The following is a 17627-nucleotide window of genomic DNA, read 5'->3' on the forward strand; positions in this document are numbered from 1 at the left end:
GTACTCTCAGTGGCAAGGGAACAATAACAGAACAGCACCACCAAGGCTGGAGACGGAGCAATACTGGAAGAGCATATGGGAGAAGGATGCAACCCATAACGGCAATGCTCAGTGGCTAGTGGATCTGAGGGCAGACCACAGCGACCTCCCTGAACAGGGTCCAGTAACCATCACAGTGGCAGATATCCAAGAAAGGGTCTCCAGTATGAAGAGTTGGACAGCACCAGGGCCCGACATGGTTCACGCCTACTGGCTGAAGAAGCTGACTGCACTCCACGAGCGTCTGGCAGCACAAATGAACCAGCTGCTAGTTAACGAGAGACACCCGGAATGGCTAACTGAAGGCCGGACGGTCCTGATCCCCAAGGACCCCAAGAAGGGACCGGTCCCCTCCAACTACCGACCAATAACCTGCCTCAGTACTACATGGAAGCTCCTGTCAGGCATCATATCGGCTAAGATGAACAGGCACATGGGTCAATACATGAGCGGGACACAGAAAGGAATTGGCAAGAATACCAGAGGTGCAAAACACCAGCTACTGGTAGACAGAACAATCAGCCGAGACTGCAAGACCAGACTGACCAACCTGTGCACTGCCTGGATTGATTACAAGAAGGCCTATGACTCAATGCCCCACAGCTGGATACTGGAATGCCTAGAATTGTACAAGATCAATGGGACCCTAAGAGCCTTCATCAGGAACTCAATGGGGATGTGGCGTACAACACTAGAGGCCAACTCCAAGCCCATAGCACAAGTTACCATCAAGTGCGGGATCTACCAAGGAGATGCTCTGTCCCCACTGCTGTTCTGCATAGGCCTGAACCCCCTCAGTGAGATCATTAACAAGACTGGCTACGGATACCGACTACGGAACGGAACAGTTGTCAGCCACCTCCTGTACATGGATGACATCAAGCTGTATGCCAAGAGTGAACGAGACATCGATTCACTGATCCACACTACCAGGCTATACAGCAATGACATTGGAATGTCGTTCGGACTGGAGAAGTGTAGTCGGATGGTAACAAAGAGAGGGAAGGTAGTCAGAACTGAGGGGATTGAACTACCAGAAGGCAACATTGCAGACATAGAGGACAGTTACAAGTACCTGGGGATCCCGCAGGCAAATGGGAACCATGAAGAGGCCGCTAGAAAGGCTGCAACCACCAAGTACCTGCAGAGGGTCAGGCAAGTCCTGAGGAGTCAGCTGAATGGTAAGAACAAGATCCGGGCCATCAACACGTACGCCCTGCCCGTGATCAGGTACCCTGCTGGGGTAATAGGCTGGCCAAAGGAGGAGATAGAAGCCACTGACATAAAGACAAGAAAGCTCCTTACCATGCATGGAGGGTTTCACCCCAAGTCCAGCACCCTGAGGCTGTACGCTAAGCGGAAGGAAGGGGGCCGGGGACTGGTGAGTGTCAGCACCACAGTCCAGGATGAGACAAGGAACATCCAAGAATACATTGGGAAGATGGCCCCAACTGACCGAGTGCTCAGTGAATACCTCAGGCAGCAGAAACCCAAGAAAGAGGAGGGAGACGAGGAACCATCATGGAAGGACAGGCCCCTGCACGGTATGTACCACCGGCAGATAGAGGAGGTGGCTGATATCCAGAAATCCTACCAGTGGCTGGACAAAGCTGGACTGAAAGACAGCACAGAGGCACTAATCATGGCAGCACAAGAACAAGCTCTGAGTACAAGATCCATAGAGGCTGGGGTCTATCACACCAGGCAAGACCCCAGGTGCAGGCTGTGTAAAGATGCCCCAGAGACAATCCAGCACATAACAGCAGGGTGCAAGATGCTAGCAGGCAAGGCATACATGGAACGCCATAACCAAGTGGCCGGCATAGTGTACAGGAACATCTGTGCCGAGTATAACCTAGAAGTCCCGAGGTCAAAATGGGAGATGCCCCCAAGGGTGGTGGAGAATGACCGAGCTAAGATCCTGTGGGACTTCCAGATACAGACGGACAAAATGGTGGTGGCTAACCAACCGGACATAGTGGTGGTAGACAAACAGAAGAAGACGGCCGTAGTGATCGATGTAGCGGTTCCGAATGACAGCAATATCAGGAAGAAGGAACACGAGAAGCTGGAGAAATACCAAGGGCTCAGAGAAGAGCTCGAGAGGATGTGGAGGGTGAAGGTAACGGTGGTCCCCGTGGTAATCGGAGCACTAGGTGCGGTGACTCCCAAGCTAGGCGAGTGGCTCCAACAGATCCCGGGAATAACATCGGAGATCTCTGTCCAGAAGAGCGCAGTCCTGGGAACAGCTAAGATACTGCGCAGGACCCTCAAGCTCCCAGGCCTCTGGTAGAGGACCCGAGCTTGAAGGATAAACCGCCCGCAGGGGCGCGCTGGGTGTTTTATATATATATATATATATATACACACACACACACATATATATACACACACACACATATACATATACATATATATACATATACATATATACACATACATATATACACATATATATATATATATATATATATATATATATATATATATATATATATATATATATATATATATATATATATATATATATATTCAATTTCAATTTCAATTTTATTTCTATAGCACATTTAAAAGTCACAAGTACAACAAAGTGCTTCACAAACGAACCATACTTGCAATTTACAACAGGAGAAAACAGTTAACAAAGAATAAAATTATAAAATAATAATATAAGAACAGGCATGAATCAGGGAAAATTAAGCTAAGTAGTTTGAAAAGCGAGCTTAAATAGATGGGTTTTTAACCGAGATTTAAAAGATTGGATAGTTTCCGACATACGGACATCAACCGGTAGGCTGTTCCAGAGTTTTGGTGCAGCGAAAGCAAAGGCCCGATCCCCCTTCGTCTTTAATCGAGACATTGGTTGCATTAGAAGCCCCTGATTAGAGGATCTGAGTGCCCTTGTAGGGATATATAGATTAAGAAGGTCAATCAAATAACTGGGTGCCAAGTTATTTAAGATTTTAAAAGTATATAAAAGAATTTTAAAAACAATACGGTATTTGACAGGAAGCCAGTGGAGGTCAGCTAGAATGGGAGTAATATGATCCTGTCTTCTAGCGCCGCTTAAAAGGCGTGCTGCGGCATTCTGGACTAATTGTAGGCGTTGAATAAGAGAGAGTTGGAGGCCTAAGTAAAGAGAATTACAGTAGTCCAGTCTAGAGGTTATAAAAGCATGAATGAGCCTTTCAAGGTCTTTATGTCGTAGGTAAGGCATTGCCTTCGAAATTTGGCGTAGTTGGTAGAAGCTGGTTTTTACCACTGCAGCCACTTGCTTATCTAATTTGAGGGAGCTGTCCAGCATTACTCCGAGATTTCTGACAGTGGGCGATAAGTGGCTGGCATAGGAACCTAAAGTCTCCGAAAGCTGTTTCAACGGCATGTGGCTACCAAGGACGATAATTTCTGTTTTGTTTTCATTGAGGGTGAGCGAATTATGCAGTAGCCAGTCTCTGACGTCACACAGACAATTAAGCAACGGCAATAGCGGGGATTGAAGATCCAAATCCAAAGGGAAATAGATTTGGATATCATATATATATATGTGTGTGTGTGTGTGTATATGTAATATATATGCAATATCGTTTTCATTCACACACCAGAAAATACTAGTGTATTTAACAGCTAAATGTGACAATGCATAGTAAATGGGCTCTACATCTTCTTCGAGATGTTAGCACCGCCAAATGGCCACATGGTAAAGGACCTGTGACATAAAAATATGAAAGAAATACAACTCTAATCAGTATCACTAAGATGACACACACATGCAGGCTGGCAGTTCCTACACAAAAATCTGCAGGGCCAGATATTGCAGATTGAAAAGCTGAAGCATCACGGCATTGGCTGGGGGCTTTTCTCAAGCCTTGCCCTCAAACCTCAGTGCATTGTCCAATGCAGCAATCACAAGATAAAATGTTATGTTGTGTTTGTTTATACTCTTTCACATTCTAATCAAGTGTTAAGCCACTAAAGCAATTAGGTTTGTCTAATATGTCAGTAAAGCAGTAATATGTACGATCACAAAGATCAGACAAAGCCTCTACACATCTATACTGCTTATCTGGAGTATGGTTGAGTATAACAGTCAAAAGGTCCCATATGTCTTTTCCCAGGAATATTTTCCAGCATCTCTTGAAGGAGCCCAAAGTTTTTGCAGACCAGATGGTGTTTATAATTGCTCCTGCATATTCTGATGTTCCCTGGGTCTACTACCAGCTAGAACATGAAGAGTGTCATTCAGAAAATCACAACGCTGACTGGCATGCGGATTCAGCCAGGAAAGTGATTGTTCAGCACTCTTTTTGACACAAACCCCGGGACAATCCTTCAACCAATATGTTTCTTTTTACATTATTTGCCTTGATAAACAGTTTCAAACTCATTTTGTTTCTCTGAAAATCAACTGTTAAAATGTCTGAAGGAAAAGCAAGGCAATGAAACCATAAATAAAACAAAAGACAACTTTTTTTTTATCTTAAACAACGGGTTAAGTGGTTTTTACTAAATTTAAAAAGCTGCTCTACAACTTACAATAAATCATCTCCAAGTCATTAAAAAACATGGTCAGGAACAGAAAGTTAAAAAGCTTTCAAGATAAAGGTTATTGGCACAGACCGTTCCCCAGCTTATGGACTTTCAGGCCTGATAGTTGCACATAACTCTGTGGCTCCACAGGAAGACGGGTAGGGGTCGGGGCAACATCACACAAAAGCTCAAGACTGTCAGTCTCTAAAAAACACATTCAGTGAATTCATCAATAATGAATAAATGAATGGCAAGTCAAAGCATTTTACATAATAATCAATAAATAAACACTGAGCTATTCACACACTCTCTTTCTCTCACACACACGCACACAGGCAGACAAAAAGTGGCTTCCAGATGCCACACGATGACATGTAAAACACCAAAAAAAAAAAGGTCTGGGCATGTTTGAGTTGTCTGGTCATGTTACACTAAAAGTGGGTAAAAGGTCAGCAGAATGAGACATGATAGGTGCTCAGTTATGGGGATAATGGCACAGACAGACTCTCCTTCGAGACCTTTGTGACATTGCACTTGTTTTTAAGGTGCAAAAGCTGACGGTGAGAAAAGTAACAGCACAGAGCTTGAAGAGAAGTTCACGTTCTGTGGACTTTTATTTCTGACCAGACCCCTTGTGAAGTGGGCATGACTGTTTGAAACAGAAAGTCTGACAAATTGTTAGTCACAACCTCTGAACTGTTCGTTCTCAACACAGTGGTAGATAATTTTCCTGTCATCTCCTGACACTTACAAAAACCATTCAACAGAAACAAAAACCTGACCAGTATCACCATCTTATATAACTGATAAGATGAGAGGACTCTGCAGCTGATAGGCTGCTGAGTGTGAATAAACCTGCTGCCAGAGTTAGTTTACAGACTACTTTAAATCAACTTAGTGGAAATCAAGCTGCTCATACGAGTAGTATGACTGACTCAGAAAATATCTGCTTCACTCTAACTTCTGGGAGTAACCCAATAAAAACATCCCCCTCTTCACAAAATTCTGACATTACTTCAATGACTCTCTAAACAGATACATTAAACCGGACCTAAGACAAAACAATTGCAGCAGATGTCATGACAAAGAGTCTTGCTGGACTGTATTTCCTCCTTAGAAGCTTGATGAATGTGAGGTATAGGTGACAAAGTTGGCCTACTGTGCTTTTTTTGGTCTGTCTCAAGATGTAAGATATCTAAAACCTGTTACACAGTAGCACTGTAATTCATGTTAGGGATTTTTTGCGCAGGAGCCACTAAAGTCCTTGAAGATATCTGAAGATCAAGATTCCTTGAATAGTTCATGCAGTTTTATTTGCAAACTCAGAGGGAGCCAGACTGAATTTACAATGGCATGCAGTGCAAGGAAACAACACCAGACAAACACTTGCCATTACACAAAGCCGTAGCTCGTAATAGCTTCTTAGTCTATAAAGAAATCAAATTTTTGTGAAAAGTATTTATTTTAAGTTTAAACTGACATCTCAAAGCTAAACTTTAAAATAACTGACAGAACAATCTGATAGAAAATTGGAATTTTCGAGTCATTACATTTTAAATGCAATAGTACGTATAGCCAATAATTGGCTATATACTGAACACATTTATTTTTGTTATACAGTTGTGGTCAGAAGTGTATATACACTCAGCATGGTAATTTTGGTCTTTTAATGAATTCTTTGAACTTTCTTTTGCTACAAGCATGCCTCTTACCATATATTCCAGGAGCTGGAACAAACCATTTTAGGAGGGGGGGGGGGGGGGGGGGGTTATTTATACTTTTGTTGTCAAAATGTTTCGTCTCAACCAAGTACTGTATGCTTTTTATATTTTTAGTAGTGTGTCACACAAACAGCAGATATTGTCAAAATTAAGTAAGAAATCTTTGGGGGTGCTTTGATTCAAAAAGCACCCCCAAAGATGGGCTGAAATCGCCCAAAATGGGCTGAAATCGCCCCTGGCACCACGTATTAAAATGTTTAAGAAAGCCTGTATAAATGCACACACTAAGTATGTATAAAGTTGCATAGAGGAAAAATTTTAAATAAATTCACACTTGTGCACCCAGTTCTTTTTTTCTTTCTTAGGCATTCACGGTGTATAATGTAAAGTCGCTCCACTGCAGTGAATGTACAGCAAAAGGAGCGTAGTTCAAAAGAATGAATTGAAAATCAAAGTTACGACATTCATAAATTTCTGATCTCAGCTGCATGCTTTTTGTGAAAAAAAAGACATATAAACGCACAAATACACAAAAAGCTGAGATTAAAATATTATACTGTCTAAAAAAATGTTTTCAAATCATCACATGATGGTAGGGTAGAAATGTAGATTTTACAAATACATACAGTTTGAAGCAGGGAGCGCAGTGTCCCATTTATCCGGAAGCACGTGAAGGCAGCAGAAGTCACGCGTTGTTTGTACAAATATGGCGGACTATGGCGAGTCATTGGAGTCTTGGCTTAGTAAGTATATATTTAAACTCTTTCCCCCCGCTATTTATTCCTGACAGAAGTAGTCGCGTATGCTCTACGTTAACTTGGTTGTGCTAAATATTAGTTGCACTCGTATGACACAACTGCACTTGGAATTTACCATGCTAATTCATCTGTGTTGTCACAAGAGGTTAGCACGGTCAGCTGCTGTCAACTGATGGTTGATACACGACAAATATTAACCCTTTTTGAATTATTATTATTATTCGTTTCCGGTGGTTATAGTTGGTATGCCTAGAAAGATATGAGTGTTTTGTATTAAACTGGGTCTCCATAATGCACTTATACGTTTGCTTCCTGAAACACCTTTAGGCTTTAACCGAAGTTTAACACAATCTGAAAACGACAAACATAAACAGGATCAGTAAAGTGTCTTGCGGTTTAGTAAGAGTGAATTCACATTAAGCTGAATATTTTGAACAACTAATTGTTCGTAAGGTGGTCTGGGAATGGAGGGAGCTCGATGCTGGAGGGCTGATTGGATTCTTGGTAGTAAACAAATCTGTAGTCTTCAGTGGCTGTCCTTGGATTTAGGTGAACCAAAGAAGCTGTCAGAGTTGTATGTTCATGAGATTTTATATTTTTTTGTTTCAGACAAAGCCACTAACCCTTCAAACCGGCAGGAAGACTGGGAGTATATTATGATGTTCTGTGATCAAATCAATAAGGAGCTAGAAGGGTACGGCCACGTACATTTAATAACCCCAGCCTCTCCCTGCACTCATAATCAAATCGTGTGTCCCCTCCTTGTGGTAAACACACAAGCCTTTGTATTTCTTACATTATTGAGTTTCCATTGCATTGTTTGAATTGCCTTTCTGGCATATTTTCAGTCCACAGATATCTGTCAGACTGTTGGCATACAAGATTCAATCACCACAGGAATGGGAAGCAATGCAAGCATTAACGGTGTGTGGTGGATTTATTTCACTATGTTTTTCATTCTGATATTAGTAAAGATACTTGTTTGGGTTTTTTTGGGGGTTTTTTAAAGAATATTTTTTGAGCTTGTTTTTGTTTTTGCAGGTTCTTGAAGCTTGTATGAAGAATTGTGGGCGAAGGTTTCACAACGAAGTTGGGAAATTTAAGTTTTTGAATGAATTAATTAAGGTGGTTTCACCCAAAGTAAGTACCAAATGTTTTACATTTGCAGACAGCATCATACTTTGAGTTGTTGTTTTCCTTTATTAAGCAGTTCGTCTACATCTTTTTTTAGTACCTGGGAGATAAAGTGTCAGAACAAGTGAAGAAAAAAGTGATAGAGATGCTGTATAGTTGGACAGTGTCTCTGCCAGATGAAACAAAGATTGCTGAAGCATATCAGATGCTGAAATTACAGGGTGAGACATACACAGCTTCAAAAATGATTAAATATACTGAGTGAAATTTAAACATTATGAAGTGATCACAGTAAAATCCAAAAATCACAGCGTGCATTGTGCTATGAAGTCCTGAAGCTGTCTTTACCAAAGTTCAAAGCTACCTGTTTTTATTTTTAGGTATTGTTTTAGCTGACCCAGAAATTCCTCTTGATGCCACATTAATACCATCACCTTCTCCACGACCCAAGAATCCTGTGTTTGAGGATGAGAAGAAGAGCAAAGTAAGAGAAACTATTTTAGGATATTGTGTGAATGCCGCTTCTCATTAACTGCAATTAATTCTTGTTTTCACTTCTCCCGTCTCTGTTACGGATGTAGGTTTTTAATTATAGGTTATTCGGCATTATTTAAGATGGTATATCACTTATACCTCAGAAGATAATAGTACAATAGTGCATTTCAGGATGGAGCTCATTTGGTAGCTTAGGAGTCAGTGGCTATATGAGTCATCATGGAAAAAATGTGGCCCTGCAAACACCTTTTGTTGCACACTGAGAGATGTTTATATGTCTGGATTTATGTTGGTGCATTTTGTCAACGCAGTAGCATCTCAACTATGCATTATGCACCCCCGAAACTTTAAAGGTGTGGCGTAGGGATGAAGAATGACAAGATTGTGCTGATCCTAATGTTGTTATAGGTCTTGTTTGTAGTTCAGTTGACCTATTGATTCATATTCTTTTCTTTCTGTGCTGAAAATAAGTATGCCTACGCAGGTTTTCAGTACCACTCGGTCTTCATATTATGGCCACACTGCAGAAACTATACTGAGAAAGACCTGTATGCGACTCAGGTGTGCAAAAATGCAGCAGTTCTGAACTTAACATTTCTTTTGCAATTAACAGCAAAAACAGCAAGCACTGGTAAAATGATTAAGCTCACAGGCTAATGATTCCAATGGATTGGGCAATTAAGCACTGGTTGTCAATTAGAACTTCCTGATTCCAGCTTCTAGTCAAAATAAAAGTGCGATGTGAAGATCAATGGTCAAAGAAATGAGTCGTTGAATAATGCAGTAATTAACACTATTAAATATGTATGGCATAACCGTGAGTTGAGATTATCTGTGGCCATAAATTGCCAGAGTTACATGAGAACCATTCTGATATATGCACTTAAATACAAAGCTACAGGCAGAACACAGTTAGAGTAGCCTTGGGCAGTCAGAGAAACCGTTTAAAAACACTTCAGAGATATGGATAAAGTTCAGTGAAAAAAGTCTAATGCTTTCAGAACAGATTTTGAATAATCTTTGCTTTGTGACAGCTGTGAGCTAGCTTCTTTTCCCAAGGCCTGTTATGCTTCACTTACTATCTGATGACATTAACTTCACAAGCTTTGGCCGATATCCCAACTGAAGCCCTGAAATACTGGCCGTTTGTCTTCAGCAGCTCAGCTAACAGATTCCAGCTGATGGCTTTTCAGTCTGTTCTTGCCAGTACCTCTATGCCGTTTTCATGCTTGAATAGGAAACTTTGATTATTGGATTTTCTCACTACATACTTAAAATCGAAACACTCCAAAAGATCAAACGAAGAGATTCTCTCATGGCTGTCTCTTTGGGGGGTTTTCGAAATCCTTTCTCACTCTTGCATCATGATTTTCATTGTGGCATTTCACAGAAATAAAGACCAACTTTGTACATTTATGATGCTGCTTAACTAGCTCATTGGTTGCTACAAATATATTGGGTTTACAGGTAGGTGTGTGGGTGTTTACTTTGGGTTCACAGCAGTTGATCTAATAGTTCTCCTATCTCTCTGCAGAGATTATCAGAACTGCTGAAGAGCAAAAAGCCAGAAGATCTGCAAGAGGCTAACAGGCTCATCAAGAACATGGTCAAGGAGGTGTGTCAATGTCAGATGAAATGTTTTTGTTGTAATATTTGAGTATGAATGAAGTCGGACCTCTGGCTGCTCTCTTTTGGAGACATTTTACCTCCTTACATCAGGAATAAAGAGTCTGATCAACAAATACTAACAAATGTAGTTTTTCTTTTTCAGGATGAGGTGAGAACACAGAAAGCAACAAAGCAAAAAAGCACACTGGAGGCGGTGAACAACAGCGTCAAACTACTTAATGAGATGCTTGCACATTTCAACCCAGAAGACTCCACAGACGCAGACAGGGAGCTTATTAGGGTTCGTTATTTACTGGCTAAGATTCAAATGACCTTTTTGAAAAGATTAAAATTCAAATTGATTGATCTGTCTATTATTAGTTGACCTTTCTGGAAATACTAATAGAAAATTCCAAATGTTTCCCATACAACCCTTAAGCAGTTTGAGGTAATTCTGGGCTTTTTAATTTATAATCCCCTATGAATAATTTCTGAATTAGTTTGAAATTCTAAACTTATTTTATTTATTTTTATTATTATTGTTATTATTTTTGTAGTTTAGTCCCTTTTTAAATAATGATTTCTTTTTCATTGTTTTCCAGGAGCTGTATGGTGATTGTGACAAACTCAGGCAAACGGTAGTTCAGCTTGCTACTGAGACCGAGGATAATGACAGTAGTTTGGGTAATAAAATATTTGATTTGTTTATTCTGCTGAAATGTCTTGCTCAGTTTGCTTGGGTGTGATTCACCCATCAGACCCAGGTGACTCAGAATCATTCTGCTCACAGTTTGTAAATTGTCAGTGTCTTCACTTGTCTTCTCAAGGTTATATTAAATCTCACCCTGGTCTAATTTATTTTGAAATTCACATGTTAGGAGACATCTTGCAGGCCAATGATGACCTCTCTCAGGTTATTAATTTATATAAGAAGATTGTGGAAGGACAAACCATGAATGGAGAGACTGGAGGACGCCAAACACAAACGTCAGTCAGTGCAGGTAAATTTGAAGTGTAGGTCATTCTAATCAGAGAGAACAGTTCCTAACTATTCTACCATTTGGCATGGTTGTTTGTGACATGTTCTCAGTGGGGTGTATGTGGTATTGACTTTAGTGTTGTGCCTGTCAAAACCGATTAATGCACAGTCAGCACTAGCGTAGCCACACTGAAAGCTTATTGCGTTTGAAGCAGGACTTTGCTGAGAATCCCGACTACCATGTTTTTTAAAATATATTATAATGTGTAAGTACACATAAGGATAATCTTAAGAGTGGATATCCTGTCTAACCTGAGAAAGGAATAACACTTTTAAGTGAATGGCCTTTGTGCGTATTGGAATGGCGTGTACCGTTTACAAGCAAGGTTTGGTCTCAGTATTATTTTTAGGGGAAGTTTTATTGGTGAAGACTGACAGTACTACTGCTTTGAGTGCATTTACATACTGTATCTGATAGGCACTGGAAGCACAAATCAATCAGAGATTTTGATTGATCTGGTGGGTCTGGACATCCAGAGCTCCTCTGCATCTGAGCAGCAACCTCCAGCATCTTCGCAGTCATTTCCTGCTGACCTGTTGTGTGGATCAGCTGCCACTGACCCACCGTCCCAGAGTGTTAACGTACCCTCCACAGCACTGTCACTGCTGGATGAAGAGCTGCTGTCTTTAGGTAACATTCAGCATGATGTGGATTAATCACACTGATTTATTTTTTAATTTTGGAACTGAATGTTAAAAGGACCTATTACGCTTTTCTTTCTTTTTTTGTGTTACTGTGTATTGTTGCTATAGTGCATCCATAATATAGTGGTTAACACATTTATCTTAAGACTCATGATTTGAGACTAGGGTCCCAAGCTAGTGTACTTCTAGTGCAGGTCCCAAGCCTGGATAAATGGGAAGGTTGCATCAAATCCAACACAAGCGTGTGACCCCTTAGGAAACAAAGGAGCAGCCAAAAGTACCTTCTTCTATAGTTGTATTTTCACAGTGCTGATACATGAGCCAAAAACTCAGGCATCAGACTGCTCTAAACACTCATGGAAGTTGGTTGATAAGTGAGTTGGAAACTATTTTGTTTCAGGTAGTGTATGAACTTTGGCCTGTACCGTGAGCCTGTACAAATTTAACAAAGCTAAACTGTATGTTATGCAGCGCTACTGTGGTCCAACAATGAAAATTTGGAGTTAAATATCAAAATAATGGGTCCCGTTTAACAATTGTATCAGAATTTATAGATTTTGATGCAAATTCTGTCACAATTGTTTTTATTTACAGGCCTCAATGAACCTATTACTGAGCTTAATAAATCAACACATGGAAACCCAAGCAATCCGTTGCCATCTACACAGGTATTTAAGTGAATTAATTTAAAGTCATTTGAAGTATTGTCTTGTTGGTTAGAAGTGTTTTTATTCCCTTGATTTCCAGGATTCCAGTCAAGATTTGGATCTTTTTGACACTTTACCCACAGTTCCTGTGTTTTCTACGCCTTCTCTCTTTCTGGATGCCCTCTCTACAACAGGAGCCCCAGCTAATCCTTCCAAGACTTATACACCAGCTTCTTCCTTAAACTTCACTGGCCCTGTCTTTTCTACACCTCTGGCTTCTACAACATCCCTTTCAACAACACCCATTTCAACAACATCCCTTTCAACAACATCAGTCATATCCCCACAACCCTTCAGTTCTATATTGACCACCGTGGCTCCAGCTGCTCCTCCTCAGTCATTCAGCTTGACCTCATCTGCTCCCTCAGCCGCTGATATCACCCCTCAACTAATTTCAACTTCGACTTTGGGCTTCCACTCTCCATCGCTTTCTCCAGGTCAGATCCTGCAAGATCTCACTTTGCTGGATCTGGGCAACAATAATAGGTGAGTAATACATGTGCTGTTGTGTAAAATTCTGTAGACTGGGTCACTCCATCTGTACACTTTCACACATTTTTATTTTTTATTTATTTATTTTTAAACCCAGTATATGGTGCAAACTCTTCATTCCATTAAGACTGTGTCTCTTAATCAATTTTAAAGATGGTATTTACAGACATGACTGAGGGATAGGAGAGAGAGAGAAAGAGAAAGAAACTCTCTTTGGGACTCAGATTGAGATTACCAGTCAATAGCAACAAGCTCGGCGCTTCAGATCTTTTGTGTTTAATTTGCATTGAAAAAATGAGGAGACAGACTTAATCTGGCCAAGAAACTACTTGTTAGTCACTTGTCCAATTACAGTTGAGTCTCTGAAAATAGGGGGCGTTGTATAAGTTGTAGTACTTTTGTTAAACTCACCAAATCCAATTTATCAGTCTGCACTTACATCACATTTTGATTGTGGAATGTTAAAAGCCACTGTGGTGGTGTACAGAGGCAAAATCACAAAAAATGTGGGTTTTTTCCAAACATTTTCTTTGCTCTTTGTCTTTCAGTCTTGAAGCCACATCCACCCAAATTATATCAGAAGGAATACATGCATGGTCTGCTCCTCTGTCTATCAAGAGTCAGGCAGATGACAGCCCTCTGTTGCGCTCTCTGTCCCCTGTTCTACCCCTGAGCCAGTCAAGTCCAGGTAGAGGACAAGAGGTGTCCCTGGCCAATGTATTTGTCCCTCTTGATACCATTAAGCCAAGTGAGTTCACTAAGTGGTCTTTACTGACTATATGTTTATCTCTAAGTGAAGGTTTTTGTAGCCCATTGGAGTGTTTGCTCAGGGTCCTTGACAAGATTAATTTGAGGTCAAACCAGATCATCTGATGTCTTTCTGAAGGTTTTCAGTGATGGAAAAATGGTGTTTACTCTATTAAGCACTTAACACTATTTTAAGTGCTTAAAACCTATTGGAAATATATATTTCTGAAGTAGATTTTCACTGAAAAGGACCAGTGTAAAAGCTGTTCAAAAAAAGCTTTATGTTCTCAAAATGTGAAGATGTATTTTGTTTTTATTAGGACATTTTTGTTTTGCCAACCAGTAATTTGAAATTTTGGCTGCTATTTGACCATCTATCTACTTCGATAGAAAATCCTGTAGAGAGAATAATCACCTGAGAGATTTTGGGAACGCATTCGTGCCTGCGTACTGCAGATGGTTCACTGACCTCCAGGTGTTTTTTTGTCAAAACATAATTGTTAGATGGGAGAAAATGAACATATGGTCATTACTGGTGACAGTGAAAAAGTGAATAACAAATTGACAGTGAAAAACGTACTAATACTGTTAGTTTTATGTTCTCACTGTGGTCAGAAATTAAGCATCGCAGCATGCACGAAAGGAACGATGTGCATGAAAGCAGAAATCTCTTCTAGCTGACTCAAATGACTGTGTTGAGGGTCGTGTGTACTGGCTTATCAGTTTATGAAGTAATCTCAGTTTATTCTTTTTCTTTGCGCTACCTACACTTTTAGGTAAAGTGTGCCCAGTGACAGCTTATGATAAAAATGGTGTTCGCGTTCTGCTGCATTTCGCCACCGACTTTCCACCAGGCAGGCCGGATGTGCTGGTGATGGTGGCGTCCATGCTTAACACAGCCACTCAGCCGGTGAAGAACATTGTTCTGCAGGCTGCTGTGCCCAGGGTAAAACATGACGTGCATACGTAACACTGTTCCTCCATCATGAGATTAGATTTCAGTAAAAATTGAATTTGGGTGGGATGCAGCTTGTGTTTGATGTATGTGGATGTCTCTTCTGCCAATTCTCCAGACGATGAAAGTAAAACTGCAGCCACCCTCAGGGACAGAGCTGGCCTCTTTTAACCCAATACTTCCCCCTGCTGCCATCACTCAGATCATGCTGCTTGCCAATCCTCTCAAGGTAAAGCTCAGCCTTGAGCTTTTCTGGTGTCCATGCATTTAAGCATTTATTTATTGACAGAGCGCTTACTCAGTTGAGCTGTTCATTCAGTAAAGCACAGTGAAACATCTTTTACTGTCTTCCTTGTCAATCAATATGAGAAAATAATGGTTAATGGCTCAGTGTGATCCTTAACTGAAATGTTCTGCTTTTATGTCTTGCAGGAAAAGGTCCGGATGAGATATAAATTGGGATTCACGCTGGGAGACCAGCCATTCACAGAAGTGGGGGAGGTGAATGATTTTCCACCTGTTGATAAATGGGGAGCTCTATAGCTCTGTAGGCTGATCGCTATAAGACTACTTGAACGATTTGGCTTTCAGTGTTCTGCTATGGTCAAAAGAAGGCAAAATATTAAAGCTTTCAGGCAGAGTTTCAATATTTGATAAATGTTGTTGGATTTCAGAGAGTTGAAGATGGTCTGCTGATGTAGCACAAATACAGTAATTTTATTACGATACCAGAGGTAGTCAGTGTGATGCAGTTACTAACAAAATGAACTGTCTGAATGCTAATGGTGGTTGTTTGGTGAATTTTAAATATTGTCGTGCTTTCAATTTTTTTAGTACCCTTTTGATATAATTTTAATGTTCCTATTTGTGTCTCTGTTTTATTGGAGAATAGTTGCACTTTTGAAAACGGCAGTCTTGCATAGAGGTTGAAATGATTATGAAACTGTGGTTGTATGAGCAGGTGATCGCAATCAGAGTTTCACATGATTTCTTGATGACTATGTAAGATTTTTACAGTTGAGACAGGCTGAAGCGAACAAGAGCCCCTCTATTTCTGAAAAATCACTCCAATATTGGCTGATTGGAAATTGGTCACTTCCAGTCTGGCTCAAAACTACAACTGAATACTTTTCTTCTTCTGGGTTTTACAGGAAATCACAGCTCAGCCTCTTATACTCACCACTTATGTTTTTTTTAGTATTTCAGTATTTATTGTCATGAATGTATTTATTTTGGTTAGTGAGGAAGCTATCACAACTCCTAACGTAATGTATGGTGATGCAGTTGTCAGCTGTATTCTGCATACCCCTTATTAATAGATACTTTGAGTATTGTATTAATAGATTAACAAGTTAGTGTGCTTTTCAGAGTCTTTAATGTTACCAAATAGTCATACAGATTTGTTATAAACGTTACATTATTTAGCAAACTAGAGATGGGCTTAACAAGGAAATTTAATTCCTGTTAGAAGAAACGGCGGCCATAGGTCAAGGCATAACCACTGGGTAACTTTACATGTTCATACAGAATTGTGACCTCTTTATCTCTATCTTCTTGGAGTTATGTGTGCTGGAGGTTCTCTACATATTTCTTATAAGTTTATTTATTTGTCATATTGTTAAATTACCTTGTCATTGCATTTTTGAACAACTACTTCTGTGCATGGATAAATAAAGACTGGGATGGATTTTATTTATGTTACACCTTTTAACATGACTGTTTTTTTTTATTTTTTGTTTTTTTTATTTTTTCAGTGTTCAAAATCAGTGTAAATGCAACTGAATGTTTTTCAATTTTAGAATTGTTATCTCAGGTCCTTAAATTAGCTTGAAAAATGTCTAAGGTATGCAAAACTGCCACATTTTGCCCCATTGAAAGTCATTGAAATACAATTTTTGATCCTACATTTATTTTTGACATTGACTAATTCATTCCGTTATGTTAAGGTTTTATTTTGGAGTACTCTCCTTCAGTTTTTTATTTTTATAGTTGCCCACCAGGTGGTACTGCTTTTTCCCATTCAAAGCAAGCAGCAAAATTTTGCCTTTTCTTTTTTTCTGCAAGGCTGCTTTGCTACTGAAATAAATGTTGTTGGATAATCGTATGTGTGAGAGAGAGGTCCACCTTTAAGTCTTTTGTCTTAGTTTATAATGCAGGGTGTGGCTTTCTAATTCAATAACAGTAAATGTATTGTATTGCATTTTGTCCATCTCCATATTTTGATATTCTTCAAATGTTTGCCTCCCACAAAGACTGCAACAGTCTGAGTTTGAACCTGGGACCTGCACACCATGCCACCAGTTATGCACTGCTGCTGATTGTAAGTTGTGGCCATGGGAAACACTCAGTGGTGTATATGGACACAGAGGAACTACAGCCTATTTAGGGATGCTCATTTCAGATGGTGTTTGCAGGTAACAAAAATTAATCAGTTCAACTTAACATGTTTCAAGCTGAAGTAGTTTTAAAAGACTCTGTCATTTAAAGTGGAAAAAGTAATACTATATAATATTTTATTGGTGGGAAGTTACTTTTTTAATAGAACCTAGATTATACACTGTAGAAAAAATAAAATGCTGGAAAATCAATGTTTCTGCCAATCATTAACCTATCCCAGGGCCTAATAAAATCATAGTAATATACTCCTTAAAATTCTTTTTTTTGCTCTTTATCCTGTTGTTTGCTGTATGTGAAGTGCATTAATATAACCAAACCTAGTCCATGTGGTGTATTTATTTATTTTCCAATGCCAGATGGTGA

The 17627-nt window shown here is 39.8% G+C and overlaps 1 protein-coding gene across 2 annotated transcripts; it reads left to right on the plus strand.

Annotated features, from left to right (window-relative positions):
• Window positions 1-6962: 6962 nt before the first annotated feature.
• On the plus strand, window positions 6963-17476 carry gga3a (golgi associated, gamma adaptin ear containing, ARF binding protein 3a). Of its 2 annotated transcripts, none has more exons than XM_080879616.1 (17): window positions 6963-7030; window positions 7655-7739; window positions 7894-7969; window positions 8087-8185; window positions 8277-8400; window positions 8560-8663; window positions 10209-10289; window positions 10446-10583; window positions 10885-10966; window positions 11161-11283; window positions 11740-11952; window positions 12561-12634; window positions 12687-13159; window positions 13714-13913; window positions 14689-14858; window positions 14986-15096; window positions 15300-17476. In XM_080879616.1, the coding sequence occupies exons 1-17, from the start codon at window positions 6994-6996 to the stop codon at window positions 15408-15410; spliced, it is 2301 nt and encodes a 766-aa protein (XP_080735742.1). In that variant the 5' UTR covers window positions 6963-6993; the 3' UTR covers window positions 15411-17476. The 2 variants fall into 2 exon arrangements, with proteins under 2 accessions (XP_080735742.1, XP_080735743.1); XM_080879617.1 differs by having other exon boundaries at window positions 12714-13159; window positions 15300-17475.
• The last annotated feature ends 151 nt before the right edge of the window (window positions 17477-17627 follow it).

This window comes from Rhamphochromis sp. 'chilingali', assembly GCF_963969265.1.
Source record: "Rhamphochromis sp. 'chilingali' genome assembly, chromosome: 4".
NCBI classification, from domain to species: domain Eukaryota; kingdom Metazoa; phylum Chordata; class Actinopteri; order Cichliformes; family Cichlidae; genus Rhamphochromis; species Rhamphochromis sp. 'chilingali'.

Coding starts and splice junctions, on each gene's coding strand:
- gga3a (XM_080879616.1), top strand. CDS start 6,994: ATGGCGGACTATGGCGAGTCATTGGAGTCTTGGCTTA. Junction 8,401..8,559: donor TCAGATGCTGAAATTACAGG/GTGAGACATACA, acceptor TTTTATTTTTAG/GTATTGTTTTAGCTGACCCA. Junction 12,635..12,686: donor ATCCGTTGCCATCTACACAG/GTATTTAAGTGA, acceptor CTTGTTGGTTAG/AAGTGTTTTTATTCCCTTGA.